General features: G+C 32.4%; 2 protein-coding genes across 3 annotated transcripts in view; both read left to right on the forward strand.

Annotated features, from left to right (window-relative positions):
- The first annotated feature begins 1,751 nt into the window (after positions 1-1,751).
- LOC121127105 (uncharacterized) lies at positions 1,752-2,749 on the forward strand. Its single transcript, XM_040722477.2, has 2 exons — positions 1,752-1,971; positions 2,029-2,749. Exons 1-2 carry the CDS (start codon positions 1,810-1,812, stop codon positions 2,239-2,241), a joined length of 375 nt encoding a protein of 124 aa, XP_040578411.1. The 5' UTR covers positions 1,752-1,809; the 3' UTR covers positions 2,242-2,749.
- Positions 2,029-18,256, forward strand: part of BicC (protein bicaudal C) — a 37,989-nt gene continuing 21,761 nt past the window's right edge. The window contains exons 1-10 of one of the 2 annotated variants that reach the window (XM_040722474.2): positions 2,029-2,749; positions 2,810-2,856; positions 2,922-3,243; positions 3,295-3,449; positions 3,497-3,688; positions 3,752-3,904; positions 6,494-6,785; positions 6,845-6,970; positions 7,021-7,169; positions 7,217-7,361. In XM_040722474.2, the coding sequence (XP_040578408.1) occupies positions 2,587-2,749; positions 2,810-2,856; positions 2,922-3,243; positions 3,295-3,449; positions 3,497-3,688; positions 3,752-3,904; positions 6,494-6,785; positions 6,845-6,970; positions 7,021-7,169; positions 7,217-7,361 (1,744 nt within the window). In that variant the 5' untranslated portion in view covers positions 2,029-2,586. The remainder of the gene's footprint in view (positions 2,750-2,809; positions 2,857-2,921; positions 3,244-3,294; positions 3,450-3,496; positions 3,689-3,751; positions 3,905-6,493; positions 6,786-6,844; positions 6,971-7,020; positions 7,170-7,216; positions 7,362-18,256) is intronic. The other variant, XM_040722475.2, reaches the window with a different exon arrangement.

Raw genomic sequence — 18,256 nt, forward strand, 5'->3', positions numbered from 1 at the left:
GTGTAGCATTATAATTAACAATGGTGTGTATCCTTCATGATAATAGTATGTTGTTATACAAGCGGTAAAGATATATCTACCCTTTGCACAATTGTATATAGTAACTTCCACATGACGAAGAAGGGGCGATGATATTTTTTATTAAACTCCACGTTTGGTTTGTGTTTTTCAACCTAAAGTTATGACATATTTAACAGAATTCTGATGTCAGAACAAGAGAATGATATTTGGATCAATCTATTATTTCAATATCCTGTATTTATAATTTATTGTTATTATTAGTTATATGATTCTAATTTTTTAATTTTGTATATTTAACATAAATGTATGATTGTTTATTTTTTAATATGTAGATTATATTCAATTTAAGCATTCTTTTTCAAACTTGGAACTTCAAATATATTTCGAAATACGCTACTTTGTCGTTTCATTAGTTATAATTGTGAGAATATGGTTCATAATGAATTACAATTTCATGGAGTGTAACGTTTTCAAATCTACTGTAACGGATAAAAAATTCTAAGTAATTTTACGAAGTATATCTTTATTAAACATTTTGCTAATAAATATATTCGTTATACTCTCAAAAATCATAATAAAGCAGGCAGCTGATAATCACATCAGTATTTTAAACAATGGCACCATAATTCTTTCTCCCCCCCTTCTCCTTGCACGCGTTTTTCTTTACAGAATTATCAACTTTAGTTATTATGCACGTTAACTAGTTATTTTGCAAAATAAGGATTTCTTATTTTAACTGTAACATATATATATCGCGTTCCTGACGACCACCATGAGTCAATACTATAGCAGACAAAAACATTTTTACTGTTGTTTCATCAATATTTTATTCCTGTTTTTAACAATAAATCATGAATTAATTTATATGAATTTAAACATAATTTAGTATTGGGGTTTACCCTTGTGACATGATTATGTACCTTTATTTTTATATTTTACTCAAAATATAGGCGTAACCCAATAAGTATTGCTTGCATTGTCATTTGAGGGAATCCATTTTCTCTTAATTGATCAAATAGTGACATGTATTATTAAAGACCTATTTAATATAATCTTTCCTACGATTAGCTGCATCCACAAATGTTCCGATTCAATCAATGAAACAGCTAAAATGGAAGGACATTATCTTGATTTTAAAATAGAAAACCGTGAGATATCCTAGACATTTTCTAGCTTCTCGCCTTTTAAATAATTTAAACATAATAGTAAAAGTAATTGCTCTTCTCGAACTAACCAAATGATTTCATCGACAGAGGACATGTCTTAAGATTGGAAGATTTTGATATGATCTGAAGATTGATCATATCTAACCAAAATAAGTTCATAAATGTATTACATGATTTCTTCGATGAAGTTATGTCCTCATTAAATACGATTTCAAAGGTCTTTGATGATGATAGTCATACGAAGTTTAAATTATAATGAAGTGGGAACTTTTTTAATAGTACTATCTTTCTACTGGACATCGAAAGTTCAATATATTATTAGTTAAAACTTTCATTAAACAGATCAAAAGTATATTATATGACCCTTTAACCTCTTTTACCTTTGCATAAGACGAGAAAAGATGAAACGGAGCATTTCGTCTCGTCTTCTTTATGAAAAAAAACCCTTCATTAAAGAATACATTTAGTTTAATCTTCTCTAACGAAATTAAGATGATTAAATGCGAGTCCACATAGAATGTATGAATAAATCGAAAGGCAAGAGAAAGATGTTGATTGCAATACAAATTTGTATTTTTCCTTCAGACTTGAAATCTTTTTAGAAAATTGGAAATATAGAAATATGAGTTTTTCCAACTTAAATCTAGAAGATATACATATGTTAATTGCAGCTAATGCTGCAAGTGCAGCAGCACAGCTTCAGCAAAAGCAAAGTTTACATACCAGCCGAAGTTCTATATCTGGATGGACTCCTACTTCAGCCAAAAATAGTTTGTCCAATGGGGTGGGTATTTCCGTGAATTCTAATTGAATTTGGAGATAGAGCCTCTATGTGTTGTAGGTTAGTGGTATGAGCTCTGGAGGTGCTTTGGATCCTCAGAGCCAGTCCAAATACCATCAACTACTTTCAGTAATTGAAGAAATGAGCAAAGACATACGGCCGACCTACGCAGGCTCCAAGTCATCGGCTGAGAGATTGAAGCGAGGCATTATCTTTGCTCGTATTCTAGTCCGGGAGTGCCTCGTTGAAACGGAACGTTCTGCTCGGACTTAATTTCCTTGTCTGCCTTTCTTTTGTTTAGCGCTTTGTACTTTGTTCCCTCTTTTATCATTTCCCGTCTCCTTCCTACTTCCCAGTCCATGAATAAAGACTTTAAAAAACCAAAATAGAAATGGACAACTTGTTCTGGGGCATTCATTCATGATTTTGAGGTTGCTGTGTGTAGAGAGTAAGTTTTGAGAGTAGAGAATAGGAAGTACTTTAGTCTAACGTGAATTGAAGAGGAAGAAGAAGACGAGATGAAACTGGAAACTGGATGTAGATCTTGTTGTGTTGTTGTTGTTGCCTTTGTTGCACATCCGCCTTCTCAGTCGAGTCTTCTTGGAGCTACAAGAGAGAATGAGTGGGAATGGGTTTCAGAACAGGTCGTGGGATCCACATCACATTCCCTTGAGCAGGGAGTCTAGTCGTGATGATCTCGTCTCAATTAGTCAGGATCAAATATTTGAGTATGAGGAAAGGTTTCGGGTGGATAGACGTAAACTAGAATTAATGATTCTACGTAAGTAAAATTAATTTTGTATTTTGTGAGCCTCTGATGAATTGTCTAATTCGCTATAAGAAAAACTTGAACACATAGAAGTGCCAGCAGCAGATTTCTTTAATCGGGTGAGACTTTATTTAAATTTTTGCATGTCTGACTCACGTCAACTAAGCTTCTTTTCATAAGTTAGATTGAGTATGAAACCAATACAACTATTATATGGCCTTCAAGATTAAAAATTGGGGCTAAATCTAAGAAGGATCCACATATTCGTGTTGGGGGCTGTGAGAAATTTGTGAAAGAGGCAAAATGTCTAATAATGGAATTTCTTGACAATAAAACTAATAGAGTAACTATGAAAATGGATGTTTCTTACACAGATCATTCTCATGTCATAGGGAAAGGTGGTAATACAATTCGAAGAGTAATGGCCGAGACAAATTGTCATATTCATTTTCCTGACTCCAATCGTAGTAATCCTAATGAAAAGAGCAATCAAGTTTCGATTGCAGGTTTTATAAATAGTCACTTTTTAAACTAAAAATAAATGACTTGCTGCTTAGGTGAAGTTGAGGGAGTCGAGAGAGCCAGAGCCCGAGTTCGAGAGCTGACTCCTCTGGTTTTTAATTTTGATTTACCAGTTATTCCTAGTCTTCAGTCAACTCCTGACCCTTTAGATCCATATTTGCGAGCTATTCAAGATCAATATAATATTCAAGTAAGCTCACCAATTTAATTGTCTGTATTAATTAAGTTTTTTCGTAGGTTATGTTCCGACAGAAACAAAAGAACTTCCATACTACAACCGTTGTTGTTAAGGGATGCGAGTGGGAGGGGTCTCGTGTGAAAGAAGCGACTCTTTTGCTTATCGATCATTTGTGTCAAACATCACTTAACGTTCCTGTAGCAATGAATATGGAAATTTCTCCTCAACATCATTCAATTGTATTAGGCAAAGTAGTCCTAGCTATTATTTCGTTGAAAACATTCTTAAAACCGACGTGTTGTTTTTTTCGTTAGGGAAATATGACTTTGAAAGTGATAATGCAGCGAACAAATACTACCATCCTATTTCCCGATGCTGGAGATCCTAACATACCACCTATTAGAAAAGGTTCAGTAACAATCACTGGGGCAATCCATAATGTTTATTTGGCTAGACAACAACTAATGGTGAGAATAATTTTTGAGTGTTTACATGTAGTTGAAGGTGCAGATGCATTTATATGTATATTTTATCCACTGCTGAGGTTGTATTTTTTTTCCTTGGTATATCTGGCTTAGTTTAAACTATAAATTTAGATAATCTTAATTAAACTTAAAGAATTTATTCGATCCAATTACGCATAAAGTAATCTAATTTTTTCTTATGAAGCTAAAAATACAATTAAAGGGTATTACTAACATTATTTGAAGATGCTCTTTCTTCTAATTTCAGTGATTCCAATATTTCTTAAATTTATTAGATAGCAACGAAGTAATTTGATTTTTTGGACATACTAACTTTTTTTTCTCTCAGTTTATTTTATTATATAGTATGATTAAAAAAAACCAGATTTGAAGGCATTTATTTGATGTAGCTTTTTCTTCTGATTTCAGTAATGACAATATTTCTATATTTATTCGACAGCGACAGAGTAATCTGCACTTTTTGAAAGAAATTACAACTTTATTTTCTTAGTTTGTTTAATTCTATAGTATTATTTTTTGACATTCAATACCATTTAGATGGTTCATGTCAAATTCATGAAATTTCGTCTAACGATAATTGAAACATATTGGTATGCGGGCAAATTTCAAAAATATAATACTTGGAAATAAATATTATTATATATCATTTTTTATCATAAAATTTATAGAAAAAGCTTCCCTCTCCTTCAAAGGAAAAAATATTTGGAACGCCCTCTATGTTAACATACCTACATAAAGCACAGATAAACTATACAACTTATTTCATCACAACTTAATTTTGGCAATGTTGTACAAAATGTATAGAACGTATTCTATTGCTAAATAAATTACTTCATAATTGAAGGTGACGCTATCTTGGAGGCTCATAGTTCATATTTTTGTAACATAAAATGAACCAATTTCCAATTAATTATTAATGAAAAAACATCAATCTGCATTAAGGGTATAAAAAGCTTTTGTATTGAATACTTATAAATACAGATAATGTAATTAAGTAAGAGTAATCTTTTCTGAAAATCTATATGAAATATCTAAATTTGTACAATTTTATGTAGTAAAAATATAAACTATGACTCCCCGCCTTTAATTATGATGTAGTAATTTGTGACGTCCAACTTTCTATAAATGTCTTAAAACATGGGGAAAAATTAAGTTGTGATGAAATAAGTTGTATAGTTAATCTTTGCTATAAACGTTCAGGGACGATAAAAGTAGGATAATTTGAAAAAAGTATTTTATTTTTCCCATTTTAATGGTCAATTTTGTCTTCACAATGGAAATAAAATTATATAACTATGTAATAACATATTTTAATACTTGATAGTCTCTGATATATTACATAAAATAAATTGTATTAGAGATATTTTTCTTTTGTAGGACAATTTAACAAATTGATCCCATTTTGACATCAAAATACATGGCAATAATTCACTATTTGGCTAAGTATTAATGTAATAAGGGTTTTTATTCTTAGAAAATTTGTTTGTTTAGGCCCCCAAAATGGCCATCTATAATGCTCACGTCACATGAAAACGCATTTTTGTATTCTACTTCAAATCATTTAAAAAAAAAGATAATAATATCCCTCTTAAATTTCCCCTTAAACGTCATATATTTTATGGATTAGTTAAATTATCCTTAAGTGGAAGTATTAGGGTTTTTTAATATTAATTAGTTTGTATATTACATTTTAAATTGGAAATCTTAGAAACAAATCTGGACAACATAATAATCCTTTTTATAGTGATATAAAGACTCCAAATTTTTCTTAACCAATAAATCCTTTTTTTTTTGTAGCGACCATTTGACGTTTACTTCAAATTACAACTCTATTTGCACTATAACTTATTCATTCAAGCTTTATCTTTTTGTTAAGTTTTATTTTGTAAGCAATTTATTGGTTTAGTCTTTTTTATCTACTTCTGACATTATTTTTTGTCCCTTTGATAACATACTTATTTTTTAGTGACTGTTTTCTTCAAATATAATTACATAATTATATAAAATACATTTTATATTATCTTTCTTAAGGTAATTAATAAACAGTTTCTTGTGCTACCCAAAATAAGGAAGTCAAAACTTTGTTTGTTGCATATTTCGTCGTCTTATGCGACTTTTAAACTCAGTTGTTCAATAAACCTATTTGACTTGTAAGTTTGATCCATATTTTTCCATTAATTCATAAAGTTTTTGGCAACATTGAAACTATTTCAAGCCAACGCTATTAATTGTTTCATGTTGCTGAAATTAAATTCAATTTATCGGAATAAAAAGATTGTTTTCCAATGAATTAGTATAAAATTGAATTGTTCTATATTGATTTAGAGTTTTCCCAAAAAGGATCCTTAATCTTAACTTATGAAAATTGTTTAACTTGCTAAATATTTTCAAAAGGTTGATGTAAAGTTTTTTAAAACTACTATGATACTTTTAAATCAATACTTCTATATAGGGGGAACTGCTATTTTTGCGGAGATATTTATTTGTTCTGTTTAACTATATAGTTATATTTGATAGTTTTTTGGTACTAAATCAATAATCAAATTATTTTCCTCATTTTTGTGTCATTAGGGTTCTTTGCCTTTGGTCATGATGTTTGATTTGCCGGAAAGCTTGTCAATTGATGATTCTTTCATTCGCAAATTACAAGAGGAAAACGACGTAAATATAAGCATTAAGCCAAAAGCCAGGCAAAATAACAAAGCAGTCATTATTAAAGCTCAAGAGAGAAATGCTTCGGGCATATATAAGTCACGGATAGATCTCTTGAATTTGCATGATTTGGAAGCTATAGTTGCTGTTATTCCTGAAACTTATAAAATTCCATGTGTACTTGGTAAACTCGATTGTGTGGACCCTATTAGTGAGTTGTAAATTATAAACTAAGATTTTAAATTATCACTTAGTTTATTAAAACCTCAGGTTTACCTATAAATCATCGCTCATCTCTCATGATTTTTCCTAAACCATTGCGTGAGGCTGATTTGAATGGAATTAATGACCATACCATGGTTAATTTGCCAAATTTATCAAAGACTCCTGTTGAAGGTTACTTATCTAATGTAATAGTTTCTCCGACTGAAGGAATTATTTTATAGGACTTGTTACTGAAAACAGCTCTTACAATTCGTTCAATCATAAAAATTTGTGTTATTCTTCCACGAAATCATGTCTGCAAATCTCCCCTAGTTCGGCTGGCTCGCAAAATTTTATCAATGGAATGACTCCTAATCATCCTTACTTACAAGTATGGTTTCTATAAGGATTAGACAGATTTATAAATGATTTTTTAAGGAATATGCAATGTTGGTCTTAAGTAACATATCCAGATTACAACAAAAACAAAACGTTCAATTAAAAGAGGACCAAAAAGTTATGGACCCATGGATTTCTCAGAGGATGAAGAATGAATCCTTAGAGTTGAATGGTTTCAACGCAGGTAGTATTCAATATGTATTTTTTTTAAATTATAGTACTTAAATTGTTTGCTATAGACTCTCATTATCTGTTATTGTTCAAAAGATAATTGTTTGGTTCTGTTTCGGGTTGAAGGTAGACATTGGAACTATCATTAGAAACTATATACCTGTTAACATTCATCTGTACTTAAAATTTATTTTGGATATAATGTAATATTTGACTTGATTGCTTTAAAAGAATGTATTACTTCCACATGATGAATAATTACCATCAAGGACAACTAATTAATAATTTTGGATAAGGGTCTTTCAAGGAGAAGTGTCTCATTACGAATAGGTTTTAAGGCGACTTTCCACATTTGTACACATAAATACGTGTTTGGAAAATATTTCTTAAAACTTTATATATAATAATTAGATATGGTAAAATATGAGCATTTTTAAGCGTCCGAAGATTAAGCCTTAATGAAATATGGCAAAATGCACCTCTAGTTTAAGTAGACTCAACTTCCTTCGAATCCTTTTTGTTTTCCCTGGCAAGATGCATCTTTTTGTGATCCACTATATCATTACTTCACTATCATTTTTTGACATTTTCCCTCATGCTTTATTCAACTTTTTCTTCCCATTGCAGAATTTATCCTTTAATTAAGTTAAAAAGGTCGCGTTGTTAATTATAAAGTCATATTCAACGCTCCCAGTGGACAAAAAAAGTATCTCCAAGGACACAACCTTTTACAAATATGGATCACTTGGGCAGGAGGCAAGAAACAAACTTATTGTAGGGGAGAGTTTGAGGCTGGAAACTAACTTGGAGGCAGGATGATTCTTGAGTTAGGAAAAATGTTCAAGGTGGTAAATGACTTTAGGTAGAAAATAGACTTAAGGTAAGAGTATAGTATAAGGTATGGAACATATTAAGGTGGGAAGAGAGGTTGGAGTAGAAATAAGGCTTTATATAAAAAACTAGTTTAAGGTAGGACGAGAATTTGAGATCGGAAATTGACATACAATGAGATAGATACTACTGTTACGAAGTGGATTAAACAAATTAATATATAAGAAAACTGAGTGCAATTGAAAATGAGTATATTCTATTTTTATAGGTAAAAATATTAACTTCGTGACCTTACGGGTAAAAACTCATTTTGTTGGCTTATACAATAAAGTACAACAAAATGATATATCAATTATCCATTATTTAGTTTTTAAAGTATATTGATATCTTCAAAAACAGCGATTTAAAAGTAGGGTAGGTGGTGTCAAGCCAAAAATTTAGAAGCCTCTAAATCCTGAACTGGAAGAAAAAAAGCTCTGAAATTTTGAATTTTAAAGTTTTTAACTAATATTAAAATATGTGCCAAATTTGAAAAAAAATCGAAGAGTCTACTGCGAAAAAACTCGTATTTTGATTGATTTCGCTTGGAATGACTCGAAGGTAGGTAACCACTTATGAATATAAACGCCATGCTCATTCATGAATTTTCATCAATTCAAGAGAAATGTCAAAGAACAAACATTTTCTGAGAATCTTTGCAAATTTTCTCTATTTCTAAGAATAGATCCCTACGATTGGCAATAGCATCTCAATTTCTCGAAAATTATGAACCATCTCTTGCTCTTCCTTGTCCACGCCACGAAGTGTCACTTCATGATGGAAAGGTTGAATATTGACATAAAAGGCGGAATAAATGTTGTCTGGCAATTTATAACGTTTGGAAACTTAAAAATAATGGAGTCTAATCGTATTAAAATAGTGTATAATGCAGTTATAAAGAACATTTTAAGAGATGATATTGTTCCTCTCCGAGTAAAGCTAGATTGGATAAACTAGTTGTATTTTCTTGACAACTCCCGTTTTAATAAATATTAACAAATATCTAAGGCTATGAATATGACTAGGTACATTTGAAGTGTCATTGGGCATATTAGAGTTGCATTAATTTTTTGAAGGCTCTAAATTATAGCTAATATTCTTGAGTATCTTATCCTATCCTTCAAATTTGAAAATAAATCCCATAATGGACCAACTATGTCAGTAAACTATTTGGCCGTTAATATTTATTAAGTAAATAAAATTTCTCAATAACTTCATTTTGCTCAAATGTCATTTCGAATTTACCAACCACATTTCACTATGGGATTGACCCAAAGAAAATATATGAGAACAAAAATTAATTTGCGTCTGCCGAATGAAAGGAGCAATCAGTTGCAAAGGAAAAAAAATTATCTACATAAATCAAAATGCAATAATAAAGTGTTGAAATTTATACATTACAACTGATTCTTTATTTTGTTATAGTTTTTAAATAGTGCCGCTAGGAACATTTTATTTATAAAAATATATATTATTGTTTTTAGTCTTAAATTATTAGTTATATACTTATTTATAATATTCTTATTAAATGATGATGTAATAAGTATTACTTCTAATATATAATGAAGGGTTTTCCAACAAGTGTTGTCATTTTGATATTCAAACAAAAAAAAAATTATATAAATGATCGGATGTTTATTTCAATGTAAAGAAAAAGGTATGACATTAATAATGGATAACAACACCAGCCAAATGGGCGCCACAGCTACACATACTAGTCCTTATCCTTTTTATGAAATTTTCCATTACCAAATTGTAAAGTGGCTATTTTATGCCCTCAATAGCTTCATGAATTCCATCTTTGAGGTCTTGAATCGACGCTGGGCTGATGACGTAGACCTTATCTTTCACGCGGCTCCAGAGTAAGGCGTCGCAAAGTGTTAAATCATAAGATATTGGTGGCTAATTGCGATAATCTCTTGGAGAGATAACACGGGTCCCTTTAACTTTTCCCGTAAAAAAACGATATTTTTCTTTGCTTGTGGCACGTTGTGCCATTTTGTTGAAAGAAAACTTTGCTCAAATCAATGTTATTTAATTCCATCCATAAAAAATTATTAATCATCTCTCGATAGTGCAATCTTTTCACCGTAACTATTGCTCCAGCCTCATTTTTGAAAAAGTAAGGTCCAATGACTCCGCCGAACCATAGAGGATTGAGAGGCTTCTCAACAATAAATCTTGGTTTTGCTGAGCCCCAGATTTTGCTTGTTGAAGTAGCCATCGAGCTGGAAATGGGCTTCATCAGTCAAGATGATTTTTCGATGAAATTCTGGATCATTTTCATGCATTTCAAGGACCCAATCAGCAAAGATACGACGTTTTTGATGATCGGCCGGCTTGAGTTCTTGTGTTAACTGAACTTTATCAGCCTTATTTATGGAAAATACGGTATAGTGGCGTTTGTGGAATACTAAATTGATAAATCAAGTTTTTCTAGGTAAACTTTAGGCTAAAGTAACTATATTCTCAGTTGTTTTTGAGCAACGTGAGAGTTTTATTCTTCACATCACAAACCAGGGTTTCCCCATTTTATAGTGAATTTTAATAATTTGAATTCGTTGTTCAAGCGTGTATCGCCAAATATTCTATTTTTTAATATTTTTTCTTTGAATAGCGCTAACAACAGCTTTTTGAGATCTGAATGTATATATATTTTAATGTTCCTTTAATTAGTTCGATAGAGTTGCACTGACTATAAGTAAACATTATCTTATATACTGGGATCAGATTGTCGCCTACTTTAAACCTTGATAACTTGAAGACGACATTATCAAATAAAGAACCGGTTACCAAATAGGAAAGCTATTCTCATCAGCTGACGATATGTAGTTCAGTTAGCATCATACCGTCATCATATGAGGAGATAAAGAGCTCTCAGTGGAACGAGGAGCTTTCGAGGTCCGCCGTAGTCATGGCATTGGTTAATAATGGAGGTGAAATCTACAATTCAACGATTACTTCAACCTTAGGAGTGAATTTACGGACTGTTCAGTGTATCTGTAAGAAGCTAGAGGACACCTGGGATGTTGATGCCACCATGAAGAGGCCACCCAAGGAGGAGGGCGCCGACAGGAAGGTCAGGGACACCAACTTTGTCGACAAGGTGAAGAAGATGGTTGAGGATGACCCTACCAGGTACATGAAGGCCATGGCGAGGGATCTGGGCTGCCATGAGAAAACAATAAGGGACTGTGTATCTGAGGATTTTAGGTGCAGGAGCTACAAGATGCAGGTGGGCCAGATCTTGACCCAGAAGGCAAAGAACAACAGGCTGATGAAGTCAACAAAATTACTCAACAAGCTCAAGCATGATGTAGTTTTTCTCGGATGAAAAGAATTTCTGTCAAGATCAGAAGGTCAACAAACAGAACAACAGGTGGATATCCACCTGCACCAGCCATGTGAGGAAGGTAATGAAGACCAAGTTCCCTGCAATGGTCATGGTGTGGGGGGTCAGCAGTGAAGGTCATATTATGCCTCCCCACATGTTTGAAACGGATCTAAAGGTCAATACAGAGGTCTACCTGGATGTTATGGAGAAGGTGGTTCTGCCCTGGATCCAAGGGGTGGCCGGAGACGGGCCCTGGGTGTGGCAACAGGACTCATCATCCTGCCACGTGTCCAAAATTTCCATGCAGTGGTTAACCGAGAACTGTTATGACGTCGTAACCAAGGATTTGTGGCCTCCTAACTATCCCGACCTTAATCCCTTCGACTATTTTGTCTGGGGCTATGTCGAGAGACATACCAACAGACATTCCCGTAGCACCAAGGCCAGCCTGATGGACTCCATCAAGAAGGTATTCGGCAACATTGACAATGAGATGGTCAGAAGAGCCTGCGGCTGGTTCAGAGGCCGTATTGAGGTCGTTATTGATACCAACGGTGATTATATCGAATGAATGGCTACTCTATACCTATATGCTCGTCATAGTTTTGATTTTCACTAAAAAATTAAAAAATGTATATTTTGTCTTTTTTTTTTTGTACAAAAAGAAACTTATCTATATTCCTCTTCCATTTTTGCTGCCTAGCAACAGTTTTTTTTTCTTTTAGCTATCTACTATTAAAAGTGAAAAGAAGATTTTATTAGCCAGTTAATTCGTCTTGGATAAACACTTATGAGATTTCAATATTTTAAATAATTTTTCAAGTACTAACATGAAGAGGAGATTAAATTAGCCAATTAATTCGTCTTCGATTGCTACAATTCATATGCCCACTTATTGATGCAATTTAAATGAACACTTATTACTGCAATTTATATGAACACTTGCAGTAATTTAATCTGTTCAATAAAGACAAATAGTAACATTGTGTAACTAATATTTGAAGTACCTATGGCCCATAAGCATTCTATTGAAGCATTGGATATCACGCAGGATACTAATTAATTTGGGGGTAAAGTAATTTTAAAGCTGTTTTGTAGTTGGTGTATGTATTATGTGATCTTCACTTAGGCAAATTAGTAGTATGTTACCTTATTGACATGGGAGTTGAACAGGGTTTAATTTACAAAGGTTAATATAATAAACTTTATATTTGGGATTAAGAAAACTACATCAACAAATAAATCTAAAAATTTATTAATTATAAACATGGTTTATCTACATATCGAGATGATTGTTTCGTAGAAATCTGTTGATTAATGTTTACTCTTACTGATTATTCGATTGCCCGAACTTAAGTAATTTGTACCTTGGCATTTTTCACCTCTAAAGTGGTTCACGTGTGAGTGCAAATTTGTCGAGTAATCTTCAATGCAGGCCTATCTGTGGGAGTATCGCCTTACACAATACCGGTTCAGGAAGAATTCTGAAGAACTTAAGCTTTTTTTTATCAAACAAAGGAGGCAACCATGCAAATTTTTTAATTAGGTTTAACGGATAAATATATTCGCCTTTTTGGGTGCTTTAATTATTTTTCTGGAGTAAGTTCGGTACTTTTACATTCGATTTAAATAAATTATAATAACATTATTTATTTTAATTTTTAAATCGTTTACCAGACAGAACATGGACTCTATACACCACCAGTGTTGAAATGAGTCATCCCCCCCCCCATGCGTCTGTGGAGCGGTCAGGCTCATACTAGTCTTTTATATATATTTAAATAAAAAACAATATTAAACTTTTGTATCTTCCTACTTCTCCTCCCTTTTTTCCCTGCCTAGTAACAGTTTTTATTCTTGATTCTAATATTCAAAATTAGAAGGGAAGGGGAGATTGCATTAGCCAGTTTATTCGCCTTGGATGAACGCTTATAAGAATTCGATCTTGACTTCAGGCAATTTAAGAGTGGGTTAGTTTATTGACATGAGGTTGAATAGGTTTTTTTTTTTTTTTGAAAAGTTATTATAATGAAATGTTTTTTCGTGATAAAAAAAACATCAACAAACAAATTATTTCTCATAAATTTGGTTTAGCTACATACTGAGAGGATTGTTACGTAGCTATCTGTTAATTGTTTTCTGTTACTGATTATTTGGTGTCTTAGCAATTTGTTGGGTTGTCTTCAAAGCATGCGTAACTGTGTGAGTGTTGCAGTACGCAATACCTGTTTAGGAGTAATTCTGAAGATCATAACATTCTGGATCTGAAACTCTTATCTTTAAGATGAATATATGACCCTTTTGATGATTTTTTATTTGTGATATATCGTTAACCAAAGCAATTATAGGCAAGTATAATACGATATTAGAAAGCTTATAATTACCATTTCTGGAATATTAAGAATCATAATTTATTCATTTGTCGACCATGAAGTCAATTATATTATGTCTTTACCACTCAAAACTTTTTTAAAAGGTTTATTTGTGTCTCTAATCTTTCAACACTTCCGACTTCAAAATATTTAAGGTCATAACAAAAATTGAATAAGTAATATTTAAGTTTTTTTTTTATCAGATGAACTATTTTCCCTATAATGATGACATACGGTTCCATGGAAATGGAGGGGTCAGCTCCCACAATGTTACCTGGCTTACGCAAAAAAAAAAACCTTATGTATTTTGCTGTCAGCTGGCGATTATATCATCTTGATTTATATTTCATGGCTATTTCATAATTAATACCTTGTAATAAATAAGCGAATACATTATTGAATAAAATACTATGTTGGATTTTAATATTATGAAATTATATATATGTATATAATTCATTTTAAAAATAGCAAAGAAATAATGCAACAATGATAGTCTAGGAGTACTTAAGAAATAAATATTATTTGGTGTGATTAACCTATTTAGCTAACTACCAGATGATTTGAAAGCATTTTTTCCTGTTTCTTTTTGGAGGAAAAGTTGCATGATACACTTAAGGTAACTATGTGTTCCATGATCACGACTTATGACACCTTACTTTTATCCATAATGACTAGTTTTGACTCCCTTTTATATGAAACTATGTATGAACCAGATAAACGTAGGCTTATATGGTTAATAAAGAAGGGGTTATAAACGTGGTATAATTATGTTTTTCTCCTTATATGGATTTTTAAGTCATTTTATTAAATATTAATAGCAATATCCGCAGAAAGTTTCCCTATTCATGGATATTATAGAATTAAGTAGTTTTATTTCGAATTCCGTGCGATTTAAGATAACTTTTAATTCTAACGATTTGAAAGAGAGAGAACAATCATCTTAGTTACTTTAATATTGACAATCATGTCAATGATTCATCATAAAGAGAAGTCGTATGTGTATGTAATGTAAGTACTATAATCACTAGGAGGGGCAGAGGACCTGGGATCCCTTAATGGTTTTAGTAGTTTATACCGCCCCTATCAATGGTGAGTCATCCATAGTAACTCCAGTCGGTTAAAATTAGAATTGCTCTTCTTTGCATATTTTATAAGCATGTTCTGCAACTATCAATTAAATTAAGAAAATATGAATTTTTAGTATGTGCATTCCATGTTAATTCATCTTTATCATCAAGATTTTTTTCATTATTACACTATTTATTTAAACTAATGCAAGGGGGGATCAAGAAGTACCCTCCCTGACTAAGAGATAGCGGTAGTAGTTAGACTGAAATTTTTAATACAGTGATTTGATTTTAACACATAGGCTGAAAAGTGCAGGTCCTAACAAAGAAAACACGGGTGCTTGGCTCAGAATTGCCTTTTTTTTAATTATTATTACTATATATTTATTTTTTTTCGCTTATAAAGCGGAGTCCCCTTCGGAAGCAATTGTTGAGCTTGATTGGTGTTTTTTCCTACAAGAAGCAGTGTAAAATTAAAACACAATTGTTTTTATCCATTGTTTTAGAAATAACAAATCTAGCATCCACTTAACAAAAGCTAATAAACATATTTTCATGAAACTTTGCATTTGTCTTTTGAAGATTAGTACTGATTAAAAATAAGGTGAATTAAAAAATAAATAGCCCTATCTATATTTGAATTGCGGTTCTTTTCAGCCTATTTCTTGTAGAGCATTTCAAATTTGAAGGCACCACTTATTTTAGTATTTGTTTGGTAGCTATCAATAGTAAACGTTGTTAATTAATTTGGTGAAAATGGAGATAATTGGTTATTATAATGTGATTGTTTTATTTTAAAGGCCTTAGCCCAAACTATTTAAGAGCTAAAGAGATTGTTACTCTGTATAAATCTGTTCCTTCGTTCACAAAAGTATAGACTGATATCATTAGTAAATTTTAACTCTTCCCTTGAGATATTCGCAAATATCATCGGGGAAAACTTATGGTGGTTAAAAAAAGCCTCACTTGTGCTTTGAATTCAACAGAAAATAGACATTTCTCTTGAAAGCTTTAAATTATGTATGAAGGACCGAAGATACGGTCTTCCTAAATGTTCTGAGTTTTTTTCAACGATGAGTCAAACATTTTTGGCTTTATACGCTCGGAAGCTAATAAAAACAGCCCTGCAACTCATCCTACTCTTACGGGGTCAGAAAAAGAAATAGTATCTATAAATAAATTGATTCTGCAACAGAATTCCAATGTTTTTCCAGCACGAACATCTGCTAATAATCCATGCCCTCCTCGCAAGCTGTGTCCGGAGAAGCTTAAAAAATTGCATTCTGAATCGCAGTTGTTATAATTCTAACTTCCCCCTTATTTAAATGTCTGAAGATAGAAACACCCCCAAGAAAATACGCTATTTCAATAAAAAGGAACTCTGAGCTTAGACAACTTATAATCCTTTCACAAAGATAGTAAGACTTTTCTGGTCAGCTTTTTGAACGGATCTATGAACCGCTTGACTTCAACGGAGTCTCCAGAGAAGAATTTTGATGATTTAGCCCCAGTCCCATTAAAGGATAATGATAAAAAAAAGAATGGATTCCCAGAAAGACAAAATTTACAGGTCTAAATATCTCTTCTAAATACCGCCTACAAAATCCATACGGTTGAAGTCAAATTTCTCCCGCAATTCATCTCTCCAGGACAAACATATACCATTAAATCAAGGCTCCTTGAACTTATTCTGTAGTCAATCCAAGACTCCATTGACTGTAAGGAAAATAAAGACTTAATGGTAATTATGTTTTACTTTGAGAAAGCATTTGATATTGTCTACCCTAAAATTCATAATTGGGCAACGATGTCATTATGGATTTCAGGGTAGATTTATTTAAAAAAATATGCGATAATGAGGTACTTATCTTTAAAAATCGACATATCTGGTACGGAAAAAAATCATATCCATCCAGGAGCACAACAACTGTTTCTCTAACTCTATTTATAATTGTTTTAAACAAAATTTATGAGAAAATCCATTCCGAACCTAGAATTTAGGAATAAAAGAAGGTAAGATGTCAATGAAATGCTTTTTATACGGGATGACCTTACGCTTTTCTACAAAGGAAGTGCTACAATCAATTGAGACAATAGAAAGGTTTGGAAAAATATCAAGAATATGTACAATATTATTAAAACACAAACATACACTTACAAAATATTTTATTCGCCTACTTAATATCACTTCTTTGAATTATGGTATCTACTAAGGCGAGGATAGTTGCAATTAGAAATGAAGACTGTATAAAAGAAAATTTGGGAGAAGTTTCCAATTTTATAAAAGAGCCCCCTCACGTGCTTCAAAAAGATGAGGCTTGGGACATGAATATCGTTCATAGAGTGGAATTTATCATGGCCCAAAAGCTTAAGAAAATGAGACTGTTTTTGGCTGAGAGAATTCGATATGTATTTCAGCTTACTACAGAATACAATTTTATTGAGGGGATCTATGAAAGTCCACTGGAAGTTTTCAGAGCAGTGAATAGATGCGCGCAGTTCTGGAGATAAATGTGTTTATCGTGGATATCAATTATGGACTACGTGGTACCACTTTTTGGGTCCAATGAACCCATTAACTTTAACACTCGTCTGACAAGTGAAGTTTTTTCTAACGGCAATGCCTGTTGAACACCCTTCGAATCTAGTGCGGAGAAGAATGAAGAAACTGGACCTAGAAAGAGACGTGCAAAAAGTAGACCTACCAGTGATTTTGAAAAAAAACCTTCAATGATTCTCAGCAGAAGTGGCTCTGGTATAGGTTGCCAACATAATAACTTTTTACAATAAATTCGAGAGTGAGTCTGGAGTGTAGAAATTGTTCATTCTTTAAGGATACGGAGACATAATCTCTTATTTTTTACTTTTGCCAAATTGTTTTACCGATGTTGAGAGCGGCGGAGGACGTAGTATGTCGCCAATTCGGCGTGAGGCTCACCCAGCTGGATTGCCTTGCCGTCACATCTCCTTCATATGAGTGTCTCAAAATTGAAAACATTGAGCCCAAGGTCCAGGAAGGTCCAAAGCATGCGAATTGAATTATTCCACTTGGAATGCAAAGCTGCGTGTCCACCTTTATTCATGCGACTCCTTGTCAGATGGTAGCACGCCACAAAATACATTTTTAATCACAACGTTAACAAATAACATCCAACCAAGGAGCGTTTTGTTTATTGTGAACTGCTTCTCTCTCTCTGAGAATTGTGGAGAGATTTACTTATTTTTAATCCTCCTTGAAGGATGAAGAAGAAAAATAAATTTTATG

Source organism: Lepeophtheirus salmonis, chromosome 12 (assembly GCF_016086655.4).
Source record: "Lepeophtheirus salmonis chromosome 12, UVic_Lsal_1.4, whole genome shotgun sequence".
NCBI lineage: Eukaryota > Metazoa > Arthropoda > Copepoda > Siphonostomatoida > Caligidae > Lepeophtheirus > Lepeophtheirus salmonis.

Coding starts and splice junctions, on each gene's coding strand:
- LOC121127105 (XM_040722477.2), top strand. CDS start 1,810: ATGAGTTTTTCCAACTTAAATCTAGAAGATATACATATGTTAATTGCA. Junction 1,972..2,028: donor AAAATAGTTTGTCCAATGGG/GTGGGTATTTCC, acceptor TATGTGTTGTAG/GTTAGTGGTATGAGCTCTGG.